At 49.9% G+C, this 18,472-nt stretch overlaps 1 protein-coding gene across 2 annotated transcripts in view; it reads right to left on the bottom strand.

Moving 5' to 3' along the window:
- Positions 1–323: 323 nt before the first annotated feature.
- TASOR2 (transcription activation suppressor family member 2) overlaps positions 324–18,472 on the bottom strand; it is a 68,981-nt gene continuing 50,832 nt past the window's right edge. For both annotated transcript variants that reach the window (XM_042944761.1, XM_042944762.1), the window contains 6 exons: positions 12,259–16,110; positions 6,028–6,153; positions 5,097–5,250; positions 4,146–4,251; positions 1,971–2,152; positions 324–1,509 (listed from right to left, as the gene is read on the bottom strand). In XM_042944761.1, coding sequence (XP_042800695.1) covers positions 1,391–1,509; positions 1,971–2,152; positions 4,146–4,251; positions 5,097–5,250; positions 6,028–6,153; positions 12,259–16,110 — 4,539 coding nt within the window. In that variant the 3' untranslated portion in view covers positions 324–1,390. The remainder of the gene's footprint in view (positions 1,510–1,970; positions 2,153–4,145; positions 4,252–5,096; positions 5,251–6,027; positions 6,154–12,258; positions 16,111–18,472) is intronic.

Genomic DNA, 18,472 nt, shown 5'->3' with positions numbered 1-18,472 from the left:
GAGGAGAGGACAGCAGGCTCAGCTCCCAGCAGGGGCTCAAGTGGACCAAGGAGGGTTACAGCCCCCTTCCTGGATTCTTCGCTGAGCGGAGGCGTTTCTAGGCGAGAAACTGCGTCAGGCGCCCACCTTCCGACTCGGCGGGAGGGGCAGGAGGGCGGAGGTCCCGTCCTGGAGTTCTGTGAGCCTTCTCTCGGGTCAGGGCTGTGGGGGCTGGACCGGCAGACGGAGGTCCCGTGGTAGGAGTGGAAGCGAAGTCCTACCTGTTAAATGGGCTACAAACTGCCAGAAGGTTCTCCAGGGAAGGAATCGCAGAAACAGCTGAATGATTTTCAGTTGTCTTTATTAAAAAATGAAACAAATTGGTTAGAAAAACCTCTGTTCCAAATAGATACTATGTATCTCTACAAACTTTTTTGCTTGGTTTTGAGTTTAAAGATTCCCCTAGAAATTATTTCTAATACCATAAATAGATGATTTTCTTCCTCCGAGGGTTGACTTTGTAATGCGCTGTTTACAAAATCTAAGTGAAAAATGACAGTTCATAAATTTGTACCACTTAACTTCCTGTAGTGTTGCTAGAGTAACAGCAAATAAAACCAAGATTACAGCTTTTACAAGGGTGGCGAAACCTTTCAAACAGGCTGTAACATGCACTACGTACGCCTTTTCGACACTGACATGCAAAAACAAAGCTATTGGTTAAAATAGACTTCTTTTTGCTACACCTAAGTAAACGTGTTTGTAAAACTCTTTTTAACGTTGAGCTTAATAGCTTTGAAGGCGCTCCATAAAAATGAAATAATTTAAAACGATATTTAATAGTATAACCCGAAGCTGGTAGACAGCTGCTGTCCCACTGTGAGTGAAGTCCAAGATTTTAGAGCAGAGTGTGAAGAAATGAAGAACACTCCTATGTCGTAGAACATTGATTGTTGAGATACGAGAAGGCTGTTCCGTGTATCTAAAGTTTCCAAAGTAAAAGGAAAATACTAATTTGTTGGTGGCACCACTGGTGTTCTAGGCAAGCTGCAGCGGAGTCCCCTGCATAAACACAAAATTGGTCATTCCGTCTTTATAAACAGAATAACCAAGAAATGTTTTGTAAATAGGACGCTGTCGAAGAGGGACGTTATCTCCCGTCCTGGGAACGAGATGAACCACAAGTGAAAATGTGTTCAGTCATTCAGATGAAACGGGGGACGCTGAAGTAGACGATCCTTCAAAAATTCTGACTTTAATGCCAAACCAACAGCAATCCCACCCCTAACACAGATTTAAAATTTACAGCATGATGTATACTAAAGAGCGGAGTTTTCAAACAACTGGTTTCCTCACAGAATGTCCACATCAGTCCTGTCCTGCTCACGAGGGAGAGTTCTGGAAAGTGTTCTTACCAATAGCTACTCTTAAACGGAGCTGCTATTTTTTGTATATTTTCAATAAAGTTATTTACATCTGTAACCAGGATGCCACTGTTTTCAAAGACTTCTCTGGAGATGGTAGGCTTTTCTGTAAAAAGAAAAAAAATACCTTTTTGGTGAAAAAGTCATTGATGTATACTTTTCAGGCATCAGAACCCCTTTTATTTAAGAAGCAAAACTTTTATGGAACGACTTGGTCCATGGGGAATGGGTCCAGGGAGGAAGGGGTATGAAGCTTTGGGAGCGGCCGGGGTGGGGGTGGGGGTGCCGAGCACCGCTGAAACAGAAGGACTGTGGCCCTACCTTCCGTAGTTCTAACGGCTCGGCGAACGTTCGCCTAAAACTCGAGGTGCCCGCAGGCCACAGCCAGCAGACAAGCGGACCGGAGGGCCGCCAGACAGAGCCCACGGCGCCCCTCGGCCCGGCCTCCCATGCGTTTAGGAGCACATACCAGGCAGGAAGGGGGGGGTCCCGCACAGATCCCGTACGGCATCCGATGACCGCACCCGGACCCTTCCAGAGCTGGCAGAACGGACACGGTGAGTTTACCTGTCAGGAAGACCGCGAACCTGGCGTGGACGTGCCGAACTTGCAGGTTGAGCAGACATTTCAAATGTTCTGCTTTTGTTGGCGACCGAGAGTCACAGTGGTGGTAATGAAGCAGTTCGATGAGATTCGCACTCTGATAGGATCTCAGTATTAAGTTCTTCTTACGTGCGATCGAATCCGCTCTGCAACGTACACAGAAACGTTAACCAAATGCGGATTCCCTGGCAACTTGCGGGAGGCTACTTTTTACCGTATCTGGATTTTCAGCTGTTTCGTTCCTTCACTACTTGCCTTCGCTATACTTTGACCTCTTACGTCAAAACACTCAAACCTCCGGGGATGCTCTTTGCCTTTTCTGTTCTTTTCCACCGGGCCCCTGGCTTCCTGGACGTCACCGTCCCGTCAGGTTCCCTCACGACCTGACAGGCTGGCTCTTTCCTCCCGTCAGCGTTCCGGGTGTCCGGGAAGCACGGGCCTCGCTCCGAGCAGGAGGGACGTCCACGCGCTCACCTACTGCCACTTCCCAACGACGCTGCTTGGCGGGCCCTTCAGTCATTCCTAGCAGGCCCGGCGGTGCTCTGTCACAGCAGCGCTTCCAAAGCCGCTCTTCAGGCCCCGCACTGCTTGCCAGACACCGATGTCCTTACACTTAGGTAGCAGCGGGAATTTTCGTAATTTCTCACCTCTCTTAAAATCTCGTAACTACCTATCTTTTCTTCCTCTTTTAGTGGAAGATGCCTGACTGTGAAACGTCCCTGTGTCTGCTCTCCCGCCCTGTAGCAGGGATGAACCCGATGCCCCGCCGGGCACCACACGGCGCACTCCTGTGACACCAGCTTTTGTGGGTACGCTCCCGTGGAAGCCGGTCACGTTCGCCTAGAGATGGACGGGAGGCTGCTTTTGTAGTTTCTCATAATCACGTGGCTATAAACGTTCTTTGGGGAGACTGCAGTTTTTAACGCAGTTTTTAACAGTTTTTGGGGTTTTAGATTAAGATGAGTTCCTCTGAAGGCCACAGGACGTGGGGAGTTTTCTGACGAGTTCCCACCGCGCCCGCTCCATGTGAGGCGGGTGCCCTCTGAAGAGGACAGCGCCAGCAGCAAGGGGTCCGTTTACCCCAAAGTCCCATGAACGGGAAGTAAGCTTATTCGTGCCAGCTGACCAGGGGTGAGGTGGTACCTCGGAACTCCTCCTTGCACTTGAATCTTTCCTCTGAAGTGCCCGCTCACCACCTCCTCGGGATCTCCTGGCCACGGCCTCTGCGCTCACCAGGTCCTTGGAGCCCTGCACCCCTTCCACGATATCGTGGGCTCGGGTCCGCTTGGACCCCCTGGCTCATTTGCCCTCCTGCACTCGTTCCTAGGTACGAGCCTCTCCCGGAACCCTGCTCGGGGCTGCCTGCGTCCCTTTCAAGATCCCCCGCGTGTGCGGTTTTGCACCTACGTCTGTCCTCCTCGGGAGGGCATGGTGCGGGGAGACGTGGTCATCTTAGAGATGGACGTTCCGGGCTCGAAGCCCAGCTTCACAACTTCTTGTCTGAGCTGGATCAGCTCCGTCTTCGCCCTGTGCTTCCACTATGCCACCGAAGCAGGTCCTCGCCGTCAGCAGCCTCGGAAGCTGGGCCGGGACGCCGCCAAAAACGCCCGTCAGCGCCCCCGCAGGTCCTCGACCGGGGCTTGTGGGGCCTCCTCCCAGCTCCCCGCGCCAGACCCCGTTGGCTCCTGCCTCCCCGAGTGCAGAGGCTCCCGCAGGCCCCAGGGCTCAGCAGCTGTACATCTGAAACAAGACCTGTTTCTGGGCTTGTTTGGGGTAAAATTTAACCGAGGATACGTCCTGCTCTCGATTTTTCCATCCCCGTGACCGTGGAAACAATACACGGATCAACACCGGACAAAGCACCATGGCGGCAAGCCCACGGCTCGCTCTCCGTCCCCTCCGCTCACGGTGGCGGAACCTGAACTCCGCTACCCACACCTTCCAGACTCGCGCACCTGACCCCCTCCTGGCCGAGCGCGCACAGCGTGGGCCCCAAACTCCGGGCGGCGGCCCCGACCCCGCTGTCTACCCCAAAAGCCCGGCCCCAGAAACCAAATCTCAACCCCCAACGGAGCCGAAGGTGGCGCCTGGACGTGCAGGTGGCCGCCCCTGCCCCCCGCCCCCGCGCGCAGACCTCACCTGACGTCTTCCTTCAGCTGCTTATTCTCCCTGTGGTGAAGCAGCCACTTCCATCTCCCGTTTCCGTTCAGCTTCTCCAGGGTCTTGACAATGTCCTTCAGCTGAACTACACAGCGGAACACAAGAGGCCTTGTCGGCTCCCGGCTCGTGCGGTCGGAGCCCGGCGACGGTTCCCGGGGGGAACCGAGGTCCCGGGCCTCAGTGCACGGGCCTCCCCCGCACGGCTAGGACGCGGCGACCCGCGGTCCCCTCGGCCGTGGCAGGAGCGCCCGGACCGCCACGCGGACGCGGCACGGACACACGGAACAAGCGGGAGCGCCCGCCGCGCCGGAGGAAGACAGGTGCCTGGGCGGAAGTCACGCCTGTGGAGGTAACCCCCTCCCGCCTCTGGCCCACGAGGGGCACCTATGGCAAGTTCTCTGGGCCGTCAGCTTGGGCAGGTTCCGACGATACCTCAAAGCCGGCTGCCGCCCTGACCTCCCTCCACGTCCCGTGCCCAGAGGGAAGGGAATTGTGAGTGTTCGGCACATACTCAAGGCGGCTTTTGGGAGCCATTTGTTGACTTCCAGAACATCAACAGCACGGCAGGGGTGATGGCAACGGGAGCGGGGGGGGGGAGCGGACGGGGTCAGTGTAGGGACAGTTACAGCAAGAGTCCACGGTGAACGGCTCCGCGGCAGCACTGACAGGAAGGGACCGAGAAGCGGGGCTGGCGGTCCCATCACCAGTCAGCACCAGGAGGCGGAGAGCACGCGGCTGGGGAGGAGGATGCCAGCGATCCCCAGGGAGGTGCCAGCGCTCAGCACGCGGCAAAAACTCAGGCCTCTGAAGGTGGCGACTGAGACTGAGTTGTTACTTTCTTTTGGGTGAAATCATGGTCGGGTCACTGGGTGAAGAGAAACTGATTTGACTGTCCTTTAAAGAAAGAAGAGAGGAAGACACAAGACCAACCTAATGTCAGAGTTTCCAGGATCTTGTCATCTGAGACCACAAAGCCTCCCGCGTGGAAGAGCTCCTGGTAGGTGCACTCGGGGACGTCTTCAGGGCCGTCCACGCCAGCGAACACGACACCGGGGAAGTGCTTCAGCCTCAGCAAACAGGGAATCTAGCAAACACAGACGCATCCCGGGAAAGAGGTCTGTCAGGTCGCTTTCGGCACTTTTATCCCAGGGTTTCGAGGTCCGGGGACAGCCGGAAGGAACTTCGCCTGGACGACTGACCGGGAATCCTGCGAAGCCCTATCCAACACCAGGAGCGCCCCTCACAAGCAGTCCTGACTCCGTTCACCGTCCACGCCGCACACTCGCTCCGGCCCGTCCCCTTCTAACTCCAAAGGCCGAGGACGGTGACGGAGGGAAGGCACAGCGGAGGCCTGGACACCCGTCAAGTAGTGAAGCAGGCGACAGGCTCGCACCGTCGCTGCTCCCTCTCCGGCTCCCGGGGCCTCCTGCACGGCAGGGCTTGATTCCCACCCCCGAGCGCAGTTCTTGGGACAGGCAGTTACTCTGATGCAAGTAACGGGTAAATAAATTTCATAGCAAAGAGGTAAGAACACTTTCACAAGTCCTTCCGAAGGGAGATTTACTGCTGCCAGGCACTGAGAGACACAGGTTTGTATCTCAGCTGAGAAAGTGTCCCGATACCTCCCTTTCCGTGGTTCTGCCCCAGTTACTATGAAAGTCTCAACTCAGACACGACGTGCCAGAAACGCCTCGGTAAGTACACGGTCCGAGGGTGCACCCTCGACCCCCGTCGGCTTCCCACTTGGATTCAGTGGGCAAGTTCACTTCTGCCCTGGGAAGCGACGACGGGTCTGGTCACTTGGAAGACAACGTAAAATGCCCAGAACACACACTCTGTGAGAAAAGATCACCACACGTACTTGATGCAAATGCGATGCTATGTCTTCGTTTCTGATGACGACCACCAGTGTATCGTTCTCTCTGGGAAAAGCTTGACAGAAACGCTGCGGTTCCATTTCTGTGTGGCCTCCTTTCCTCAGAAGGGCCTGAAAGATTTACAAGGAACCGTTACAATAAAAAAGCGTATTTGCCCAGAATCACTTCTACAGTTCGCTGGCATCAGAAAGCACATCCTGTGTACTAACCTGCATCCCAACAAGGCAACAGAAACGGCAGTTTGTCTTCTAAAGGAGCTTCCGCGTCTAAAACACGGCTCGTGGGTGTCACTAACTGGACTCGAGAGGTTTTTGTGTTGTTGAAAATTTTTTTTTGGTGATGGTGGGAGAGGGAGGGAGAGAATCTTAAGCAGGTTCTACATGCAGCATGCAGCCCGACGAGGGGCTCGATCCCACAACCTCGGGATCGTGACCCGAGCCAGGATCAAGAAAGAGCTGCACGGTCAACCGACTGAGCCACCCAGGCACCCCACAAACCCATTTCAAAGGCAAAGCACTTCACAGTAAACCTTTCGTGGTCCACAGTCTGATCAGCATCAGACTGATATACACGCCTCTCACCCACCCTGAGGCAATTACCTGGTGGCACGCAGACGCTCACTCTAAAAATGCCACCTCCAGTCAAAACGTTTCCAGGACTTTTGGAAATAACACTCCCGACTTGTAAGCATCACCTGGACTGCCGTTAACGGCTGTGGAGGGAGCCCTGGGTGCGGCAGGTGTTGGTGAGCGTGGGGAGGGGGGTGGGGGAGGTGGGCTGAACCTCAGGTCACCAGGCCGCTGCCTCCCTGTCAGACACTACGGTCACAGGCCTAACGGCAGGGTAAGTCCGCGTCATTAAAGGGAACTCCTTCACCCTATTCTCCTTGTGATGCTGACACGGCTTCTGTCTGAAGGGTTCTGGAGGCTTCCACCGCACCCCAGGAACCTGGTGTCGGACCATCTCTGGTTCTGTCCTTTGTAAAAAATACAGTATCAACCAGCCCTGGACCATTTTGATTCTTCACTCAAAATGCACAGCGATGTATTTTGAAAGAAACTCCTGCAGATGAGACTTCTTTTCAGAGAGCCCACTGAAACATCTAAATATAAATCTTTAGCTCTGACTTATTTTACTAATAAACCACTTGAACGAATACATTTTCTGAGATGCTCAACATTTTCATCGCATCCTGTGGAGTTCTCAGCTACTCTGTCGCGCACTCTGAATTTCAACAACAAAGGGCCTCCCAGATGTTCCTCATCTTACAAATAAACGGGGCCTGACACCCATCACTACTGAATGCCCCAGGACTCTCCAGGGCAGAAAAATCGTCTGGGGTAGTTTTCTCAGTTTTCAGAAACATTTTGCTCTGGATTATCTTTTTAAATTTTTAAAAATGTTTATTGATTTTTGAGAGAGAGAGAGCGAGAGAGAGCGAGCGAGCACGAGTGGGGGAGGGGCAGACAGAGAGGGAGACACGGAATCTGAAGCAGGCTCCAGGCTCCGAGCTGTCAGCACAGAACCCAACGTGGGGCTCGAACTCATGAACCATGAGATCATGACTGGAGTCAAAGTTGGACACTTAACTAACTGAGCCACCCAGGCACCCCTTTCAAAAAATTTTTTTAAGTTTAAAAAAAAAAACTTTAAAAAAATGTTTATTTTTGAGAGAAAGGGGGTGGGGGAGGGGCAGAGAGAGAGGGAGGCACAGAATCCGAAGCAGGCTCCAGGCTCCGAGCTGACAGCACAGAGCCCGACGTGGGGCTCAAACCCACGAACCATGAGATCATGACCCGAGCTGAAGTCGGTCGCTTAACCGACTGAGCCACCCGGGCACCCCAAGTTTATTTTGAGAGAGAATGAGAACCAGCAGGGGAGGGGCAGAGAGAGGGGGGGAACAGGGGATCTGAAGCAGGCTCCGTGCTGGCAACGGAGAGCCTGCTGCAGGGCTTGAACCCACAAAGTGTGAGATCATGACCTGAGCTGAGTCAGATGCTTAACCTACCGAGCCAGCCAGGCACCCCTCGAGTACCTTGGTAATACTCTATTCTCAAGTTTATTTTATAATGTGTCCACCTTCTCCCTGGAAGGTTAGTTTTGCCTTTGCACAAAATTTGTTATTCTCTGTTGTAAACAGGGGTCACATGAAAAAATATCAGCAAACAAAACATTTACTGTTTAAACAAGCAAGTACTTTTGCTGGAAGGAAACCGACCCTGGCTATGATTTCTTTCCTGTGTGAAAACCTGTGCTCTGTCAAGGGTGTGAATGGCATTGTTGCTCTTGAGATGATGGAAGCAAAAAGAAATCAGGTATTTTGCTCACTGTGGGACACGGTTGTGACACCACTTGAGTCCATCCCTGACTTATTTCAGCACACGTCAAGGTACAGCATATAGAATCTGCCCAAAACAAAATTAACTTCATTCAAGGTATACAACAATTTTTAGGTTACTTTTAGAGGCCAGGCACCTTCAAAGAGTCTGCAAGCCCGTGTAAAGCTTCATTTTTTTCAACCACACTGCTTACCAAAGCAGTGGAAATTAGAACAAAGACATTGGTGGAAGGGGCTGGGGAAACCAATCTGGCAACCGCTTAACAAGAAACCTTGGAAAAGGATCCTTGATGGCCAAAAAAAAAAAAAAAAAGAAAAAGAAAAGTTTGCATTTAACTAAACGAAAGTCATGTAAAAGGTCCGAGCTGGAAGGCACCAGCCATCTCAAAGAACTCGTTTGCCTCTAGCCTCCCACTGAGGCCCGCCGCCGTCCAGCTCGCCTCCAGGCCTCCCCGCTGTGGCAGAAATCTCTCTGAAATGCAGACATGACGTTATTTATCTTAAGAAACAGTGTCACTGCCTCCCAGTGACCTTGGTGCTCAGTGCCCTCGCGGGGCCTCCGTGAGGCCCTTCCTTCCCGACCCGGCTGTGTCCACACCTCCAGACTCGCTCCAGATGGGAAACGCGACAGCCCTGTGCCACCAGCTTCCCGTTGGCCCAGGGAGAACGGGGCAACTGGGGAGCCACCAGCATTTCAGTCCCCGCGGGGCCTCGTCCCTTGGAGGACCGCCAGGACGGCCGCACAGGTTTGATGTTACTTTGTAATTCACCATGCATGGGGCTTACCAGGTGACACCACATGACAGGCACCCCGGACACCCTGAAGTGCTGACCTGAGCGACCCGAAACAAATCCGGTCAATGAACCAAACACTCATCAGTCCAGCTGCCCGCACCACGTACACGAGGCCGGTGTCGCTTCCTTAAGGAAAAGGTCCTGACCCTCCCGACTAGGCTGACTGTCCTCGGAACATCGTCAGAGCACCTGTGCCATCCGGGGGCCGTCGTGTTGGCAACATTCCCCCTCTGCTCACACACTGGGATTCTAGAATACACACTGAGGACCGCCGTCCTCCGAACGGGCTCCCACTCCTGTGTGAGGGCCGAGGGACCAGTGCTGGTCAGTGCCCCAGGCAGTGAGGACGGGGCCGGACGTCCAGGGGCGAGCTGTGCGCCGGGACTGTGACTGCAGGTGGGGTGATGGGAGCCAGCTCCCTGCCACATGGGGACAGCCGCGACTCTGGCAATGGTGGCGGGGATGAGCCGGGGCTGGGGCTGGGGGGGAGACTGCAGCTTTTACACACAGACATGCGCGCTTCTTGGCTCCGCTGGGAAAGCCTGGAAGCGGTGATACCCAGTGGCGCCGAGCCCAGATGCTGATCCCGAATGCTACTCTTCACTCGGAATCCTGCTCCCTGGAGAAATGGCGGACTTCAAGGCTGCGGGGGTGGGGGGGTGGGCAAAGAATCTGTGAGATAACCTGCAACATCAAGTTGTGCCACAAAGGAAGAAGGGATCCAAGGACACCGAAGCCAGCTTAAAAGGACTGGGTCCCATTGGCTGGGTCTGGGACAATCTGAGCACTACTGTAAATAATGAAAGACTGAAATAAATACTGTTCAAATGTCCACACTACCCAAAGCCATCTACACGCTTAATGCAATCCGTATCAAAATAGCAACAGCATTTTTCATAGAACTAGAATAAATAATCCTAAAATCTGTATGGAACCACAAAAGGCCTCTGATAGCCAAAGAATCTTGAAAAAGAAAAACAAATCTGGAAGCATCACAATTCTGTACTTCAAGTTATGTTACAAAACAGCAGAAATTAAAACAGTTATGGTATTGGCATAAAAAGAGAACACAACAGAAAACCCAGAAATGAACCCACAATCATATGGTCCATTAATCTTCGACAAAGCAGGAACAAATATTCAATGGAAAAAAGTCTCTTCAACAAATGGTGTTGGGAAAACTGGACCACTTTTTTACACCATACGCAAAATTTAACCCCAAATGGATTAAAGATGTAAATGTGGGACCTAAAACCATAAAGCTGCAGAGAGCACAGGCAATAATCTGAGAATGGCAACTCCTCTCTAGATAGGTCTCCTCGGGCACGGGAGACAAAAGCAAAAATGAACTATTGAGACCTCATCAAGATAAAAAGCTTCTGGGGGACCTGGGTGGCTCAGTCTGTTGACCCTTTGACTCTTAATTTTGGCTCAAGTCATGATCCCAGAGTTGTGGGATCAGGCCCCACACATCAGGCTCTGTGCTAGGGCAGAGCCTGCCTAAGATATTCTCATTCTCATTCTCATTCTCTCTCTCTCTCTCTCTCTCTCTCTCTCTCTCACTCTCTCACTCCCTCCCTCCCTCCCTCCCTCCCCCCCTTCCCTACTCATGCTCTTTCTAAAATAAAAAAAAAATTAAAACATTAAAAAAAAAGATAAACAGCTTCTGCACAGCGAAGGAAACAACAGAACTAAACGGCAGTTATGGAATGGAAGAAGATATCTCCAAATGACGTATCTGATAAAGAGTTACTATCCAAAACATACAAAGAACTTCTAAAACTCAATACTCAAAAGCCAAATAAACCAATTAAAAATGGGCAGAAGACGTGAACAGACATTCTGCCAAAGACAACATCCAGATGGCCAACAGACACACGACAAGATGCTCGGCATCACCCATCACAGGGAAATGCAAACCACAACCACACTGAGGTATCACCTCACACCTGTCAAAATGGCTAGTATCTCAAGAATGACAAGTGCTGACAAGGAAGTGGAGAAAGGGGAACCCTCTTGCACTGTGGGTGGGAGTGCGGACTGGTGCAGCCTCTGGGGAAAACAATGTAGAGGTTCCTCAAAAAATTAAAAATAGATTTCATACCATATGCTCCGGTAATCCACTAGTGGGTTATTTACCCCTCAGATACAAAAGCATTAATCCAAAGGGATACACACACCCTTATGTTTACTGCAGCCTTATGCACAACAGCCAAACAATGGAAGCAGCCTAAGTGTCCATGAATAGATGAATGGATAAAGATGGTGTGTGTGTGTGTGTGTGTGTGTGTGTGTGTGCGCGCGCGCGCGTGTGCGTGTATACACAGGGATATTACTCAGCCGTAACAAAGAATGAAATCTTGCTATTTGCAGTGATGTGGATGGAGCTAGAGAGTAGGATGCTAAGTGAAATAGGTCAGTTAGAGAAAGACAAGTATCATAGGATCTTACTCATATGTGGAATTTAAGAAACAAACAAGCAAAAGGGCGCCTGGGTGGCTCAGTCAGTTGAGCGTCCGACTTGGGCTCAGGTCATGTTCTCCTGGTTGGTGGGTTCGAGCCCTGTGTCGGGCTCTGTGCTGACAGCTCAGAGCCTGGAGCCTGCTTTGAATTCTGTGTCTCCCTCTCTCTCTGTCCCTCCCCACTCGTGCTCTAAACAAACATTAAACAAATAATAATAATTAAAAAAAAACACCACCAAAAACCTCCCAAACCAAAAGAGATCCCCATCAACTATCCACACTAATGGAGGAACACAGGTATTATTACTTTCTTGTTAAGTCCGAATCTTCCCTTTGGAATACGTCTGTGCTCGCATCTGAACAGGAATAGTATTTTTGGTGTGAAAATTTGGGTGGTAGCTTTGTGGTGTGAAAATCAGTCACCGCACTAACATGGAACGTGATGGAATGTTCAGATGGAGTATGAGTGGCAGATGCAGTGAAGACTGAGCAGTGAGACTTAAAGCCTCTCCGTGTCCTGATTTCTTTCCGAAGGCAGGAACGCTACATTTATCACCTCCAAAATAAAGTTAGGTGGCAGAGAGAAGAATACACACCCCAAGACGGAGCGGGCACCTTACCTTCGTCCTCACAAGGAATGACTGGTCTTCGGTCTCAACGAGGTAGAACAGGAAGGGACTCTTGCAGGCCTCTTTCACCACGTTCTTCAGTTTGACGTGCAAGCTGGTGCACAGGTCTGTGATCATGTCCTCGTAGGAGGCTGCCCGCGGGAGAGAGGAGTACAGCTCTGGAGAGGCGGCTTCTCCAGGAGCCGCACTTGACTCTTTCTCTGGGAAAATGACCGGGTTGCTATTCATCATCACCTTGTTGAATTCGGCATATTCGTTGAGAATAAGCGAAATATCACTCCGGGATTCTTTCAAAGTCGTGTTGTATTTCAGTTTGTTGAGGTGGAATGAAACAGTGTGATTTCTTTCAGAGTTTGTAAGATGATTTCTACCGTGACCACACCTCTCCTTCCAGAAGCAGGAACTGTCCGAACCGCCGAGCATCTGGCCTCTCCTATGCAGACTCTGCTGTCTGGGGTCCGAGAGAACCACTGTTACCACGAGGGGACTTCTGCTCCGGGACGCAGGGCGCAGAGCCGGGGCCTCGGATAGTTTTGTCAGAGGGGGAGCTCCCGCAGCGACCTGGAGAGGGGGCTCCTTTGGAAAGACACTGGCAGAAGAGGCAGAATGCCGAGAATCTCCGTTCTTTACAATCTGTTTTAGCTTATGTGCAAAACGCAGATACTCCAGATCCAAAGTGTTCTGGGTGAGGTCATCTGCCACCTGCCAGGTATTTGTCCAGGAGCTGAGCAAACCACGTTTTGCCATGAAACCGGGGCACCTCTTCAGGCTGTGCAAAGTTCTCGTGGTCTCTTTGAGCTCTTTAGTTATGGTGAAATTAGCGTAAGTCCTGAGGATGCCACGGAGGTCTCGGATCTGGACGTAAGATGGCACGCACCGGTCTTCCTTCTTGAGTCCACAGAGCCAGCGTCTGGGAGGAAGGCCTGTTTCCAACCCTGAGAACTGCTTGCAGTAGCCCCACTCTTCATTATCACTATTATTTGGGCTCAGGAAAGAGTCATAATCATCTTTTGGAGCATCTTCCTTCTTGGTTTGACTACATCGCACAGAGCAGGAACCCTCCACCACTGACTGGGGATTTCTACACCCACCACAAGAGTCTTGATCGGACTCTCCAGAAAGTGGCTCGTAATGGATGTCAGAATTCACACCGAGGTCCATGTCTCTGCTCAGGGTCCCCGAGTCTTCCTTGGCTCTAAGCCCCTCACCAGGACCCTTATTTGCCGTCTGCTCTTCAGAGACTCCACAGATAAGAGGGGTGTGAGACTGGGGAACAAAGGAAGCACAAGGCTCTCTACTGCTATTTGCACTGGTGACTGCCGTACCTTGGTAAGAATCAGCATGTAAATACGTGGGGGAAAGCCCAGCCTTCAACACATCTTTTGTTTCACACACTGACCCGTCTTGCAGCACACAGATTGTTTTTTGCTTATCTTCTGGAGATGTGATGTGCAACTGGGAATCAACACCTCCTAGATCTATGGCTTTTTCGTGGAACTTGGCCTCAGTGTCACTATTCTTAAGCAAACTGGCCATTCTGACTACGGCTACTTCCTGAGTTTGAAAGCCCGTCTCTGCGTTCATGGCTGCTGAACAATGGGGGGAGGCAGCAGCGCCATGCGAGCGAAAGGCAAGTCTGGGGAGCCCCGAGTGCCTGCGTGTCTGTGTGGCGTCAGCTCCGCCAACGGAGCCGGAGCTCAAGGACTTGGCTTGGACGTAAATGCCTTCATTTGTCTTCAAATCACTGCTAAAGAGATTCTTCTCGATGCTTTTAGGGCCAGTCTCCTGTTTCAGTGACACATTTGCTAGAGCACTTGATGCAGCTGTAGAAACAAATGTGTCAGCCAATGACTTATTTTCAATCATCTTTCTAGGGCTAAATGGAGACTCCCAGGTCTCCAAGACCAGATGATTTAAGTCTGAATTCCTGTTCTGTATGCTAAGTGGCTGCAGTGGAATTCCCGATGTTACCAATTTTTCTAGAGAAAGCTTGAAGTCATCTCCATATTGGGCAGCTGAGGTAGGCTGGCTCAAGCCCGTATCACAGGAAGGCACCTTTTCTGAGAAAGAGGAACCCTCGCCATGCTCCCTCGGGGCAACTTCCTCGGTTGCTCTACTAGGAAGGCTCAAACAGCCATCTTTTCTTCCTGGGTGAGGCAGCCCAGCAGAGAGCCACGTCTCGTGTACTCCAGGTACGCTGTCTCGTTCCCCTGGACAGGTAGGACTGACAAAAGAGCCTTCTTTCTCCGTGATGGCCGAATCTACTGACTCGACCTGGGAGAATCTGTCACTTTTCTCACAATGTGTATCAGCAAGTTTTAAACTACACAGAGACACAGCCTGACATAGTTGTGTTCCTTCGACTGGCACTTGGGGGTCAGGACTAGAAGCTGGTGACACTTCTTCAATTAAAGAACTGAAGGGAAAGTCTGAGGTGACATTAACCTCCTCTGCAATCTCAAGGGCACAGGTTTCTTTAGAAAGTATTAAGGTGACTGTTTGTAAATTATCACCTTTTCTCTCATTTTCTAATGATTTCTCTGACACCGCAGGATACGTGGATGTACAGTTAGCAGAATTCGCTTTTCTGTTTTCTATGAAAGTCACCTCTTCTGGCTTGATTATTTCGTCAGTCACGTCAGGAAGTTCTACATTTGATGCCGAGGCCTCCTGCTGCAGCTCCAGTCTGCCAGCCGGCACCTCTTCTCTGGGGCTGGTTGGTGGCGATATCGTGAGCGTGAGGTCTATGTCGGAATCCTCCTCTGAGAACTCCAGGCTGGCCTCCTCTCTATTCAGAGAGAGTCTGGTTGGTTGGGTAAATGCTGAATTCAAAGACTCAAAACTCCTATTTTCACTCTGGAGACCGCTCTTGTCATCGGTCAGTCCTGAGGAGCTATCGGCTGTATTACCCATCGATGGCATGTAGTCACGTGAATAACCTTTTTCCAAAGTGGCAGAGGCTGGTGCCAGGACCACCTCTTCAACCTGCGACGGCTCAACGACCTCTTCCGAAGATATGCCAAAGAGACTTGGAGTCTGCAGAAAAAGTTCTTGAGAGAGTTTCATTTCTTCTTTGGGTAACGAGAAATTAGAACTTTTAACTAACGATAATGCCTCCGCCACCACTGAATTATCAGATGGTGACGATGAGCCCGGAACAGGAATCTCTTTCTGTAGCAAACACACTTCTTCGGCAAGTGTCTCTCTACCGACGGAGGAGGCACACAGGTGCTTAGTGCCTTTTTGTCTGGACGTTGCTAGAGAGGGAACGTCCCTAAGGCCTTGTGTTTGTGCTTTTTCAAATGCAGACACGGGATGTCTAAGACTTGTAGCAGGTGGTACCTGTTTAATCGACTCCACAGTAAAGGCCGTAGGTTCGTGGGTTCTATTTACAACTTCTGTCTGTACTGGTACATAGTTATTTTTTTCAAAAGTGAAAGTAACTGGTTCCAGATTAATCATCACATACTCTGTATCATCCTTCCTCTCCAATGAAGGCTGGCGTTCTTGGTTTGCGGGGCTTCTATGCTGGACATGGCCCTGTAAGGTACCTGTTTTTGTCTGCACTGTTGCATGAAAAATATCAGCTTTGCTTTCCAGGGTGCTGTATGCAGACTTCTGACAAATCACTGACTGACTGCTGATCCCATCGTAAGTCTTGGTGAGTGCGGTTTGCGTGACAGTATCATCAGAAGTCACTCTTGTGCTATCAGGTGGCTCAAAGGCTTTATCTTCACCAGGAATAGGAGGCCCATTAGTTTGGGTACTTCCAATACCAGAAAGCACAAGATTAGAAGTCTCTAGGTTATCTGATGAATCTTCTTTGGCTTTTTCCCCAATTACCTAAAATGACAAAAACAAGCACAAAAAAACCCCAAGAATCAAATAGATGGTTTTACATTTGCATGTGGTGAAGAAGGAAATGATAGAGGATCAATTCCAGTTTGTTCCTTTGGATCTTCTACTCTTTCACAATAGCACAGGGTAGAGACCAAGCAAACCACTCTCTTCTTAGGTAGACTTACCACAGCCCCAAACAGGATTTTTTCTTTAAATATACACACCAATATATACACACCAACTGTAAAGCAGGGGCAGAGTAGCCAAGAAGATGTTGGAAAAAAAATCTCTGAACATATGCTATAGAAATTGTCAGGCATCATTAATTTTAATGCTCTTTCTACTTCTTAATAGTCTATTTCATGTTTCCAAAAAAAAAAAAAAAAAATCCTAGAATTAGTAATGATGATAGCTGATTACAGATTACCACAACAAAAAATACTTTACTAGGTAGTAATCTAAGTCTTCCTAAGTTTATATTCTCATTCTAAGGTAGAGATTCTATTTTTGTTTTGTTTTTTTTTTTAGAAATTTTTAAAAAGTTTATTATTTACTTTGAGAGAGAGAGCACGCACGAGTGAGCAGGGGAGGGGCAGAGAGTGAGAGAATCCCAAGCAGTCTCTGTGCTGAAGCATGGAGCCTGAAGCACGGTTTGATCTCACGAGCCAGGAGATCATGACTTGAGCTGAAATCCAGAGTCAGACACTTGCGGATGGAACTAGAGGGTATAATGCTAAGTGAAATTAGTCAGAGAAAGACAAATATCGTACGATTTCACTCATATGTGGAATTTAAGATATAAAACAGATGAATAAAGGGAACGGAAGCAAAAATATAAAAACAAGGAGGGGGACAAAACATAAGAGACTCTTATATACAGAGAACAAACAGAATTGCTTGAAGGGTTGGGGGTCGAGGGATGGGCTAAGTGGGGAAGGGGCATTAAGGAAGACACTTGTGGGGATGAGCACGGGTGTTATACATAGGGGATGAATCACTGGAATCTACTCCTGAAATAATTATTGCACAGTATGCTAAGTAACTTGGATGTAAATTAAAAAATAAAAATAAATAAAACTAAAAAAGAGCCAGATGCTTCCTCTCTCTCTCTAAATAAATAAATAAACTTAGAAAGGGGGGTGGGCATCAGGGTGGCTCAGTCGGTTAAGCATTCAACTCTTGACTTGGGCTGAGGTCGTGATCTAATGGTTTTTTGAGTTCGAGCCCCATGTTGGGCTCTATGCTGACAGTGTGGAGCCTGCTTTGGATTATCTCCTCTCTCTGCCCCTCCCTGCTCTCAAAATAAATAAATATGCTTTAAAAAAAAAAAAAAAGAGACGCTTAACCGACTGAGCCCCCCAGGCACACACTGTAGAGATTCTTAACTGGATTTTATCTATCTCTTCGAGAATCAGATGAAATTTATAAAACCCATCCTTAGAAAAAACCACACACACATGCATATGTATGTATGCATACACACGTAAACACACACATGTACATACACACACGCACACAGAATGTGATAAGTATCTAGATGTCTAGCTTTGAATCAAGGCTTAACAATTTACTGTGTGACTTCAGGCAACTGGCACACTTCTCTGTGCCTTAGTTTCCTCGTCTATAAGATGGGGTGGAGTGGTCTTTATCTCACTGGGCTGCACGAAAACTGAGCTAATGTGAGCAAAAGGCTTAGACCGCCGCTACGGGGCCCACAGCCATTTCGATGATATGAGCATCTGGAGACACAGGCTGAGTCTCCCTGGAGGCGCAAATCCCAAGTAACCCCAGATACGGACACGCTGTCTACTCAGTGTTAAAACAGGCACTGTGGGTGCCCAAATGCATGCAAAATTATTCTGGAATAGACCGAGCTGAAAACTTAAAAGGGCATGTATTTTGTTAAGCCGTTTGCTTAGAAGTTTGCTGCAACTTGCTTACGGGCTCCAGTTAACACGTGACCATCCGGCCTTGTGGAGCGTCAGTGGCGAGCCGCGCAAAGAATCACAGCGTAGTTTCCGTATCTGCCACAATTACCAACAGGCCCACGGGGGCATGGCATCACGTTTACTGTGCCAGCATTTGTTTTCCAGAATCATCTTTAACAGACTTCATTTCAGTTCAAGGCTTATCAAAGATCTCTAACTCTTACCATTGCATCTGATCCTTCAAAACTATTCTAAGACAGATCAGATATTATTTACCTCTTTTAGAAGATGGGAGCGCATGCTCAGAGAAAACCAGTAATTTGCCCCAAACTCCGTAACTAGTAAGTGCCACAATTATGGCTGGCCCCCGACCCATGTGGCCCCCATGGTCTTCTTCCACTTCTGCTTCTTCAATCAGGATGGAGACGAGCTCCACC

Source organism: Panthera leo, chromosome B4 (assembly GCF_018350215.1).
Source record: "Panthera leo isolate Ple1 chromosome B4, P.leo_Ple1_pat1.1, whole genome shotgun sequence".
NCBI lineage: Eukaryota > Metazoa > Chordata > Mammalia > Carnivora > Felidae > Panthera > Panthera leo.
Note: the sequence above shows the minus strand (reverse complement) of the source record. Positions and strands in the feature narration are given on the sequence as shown.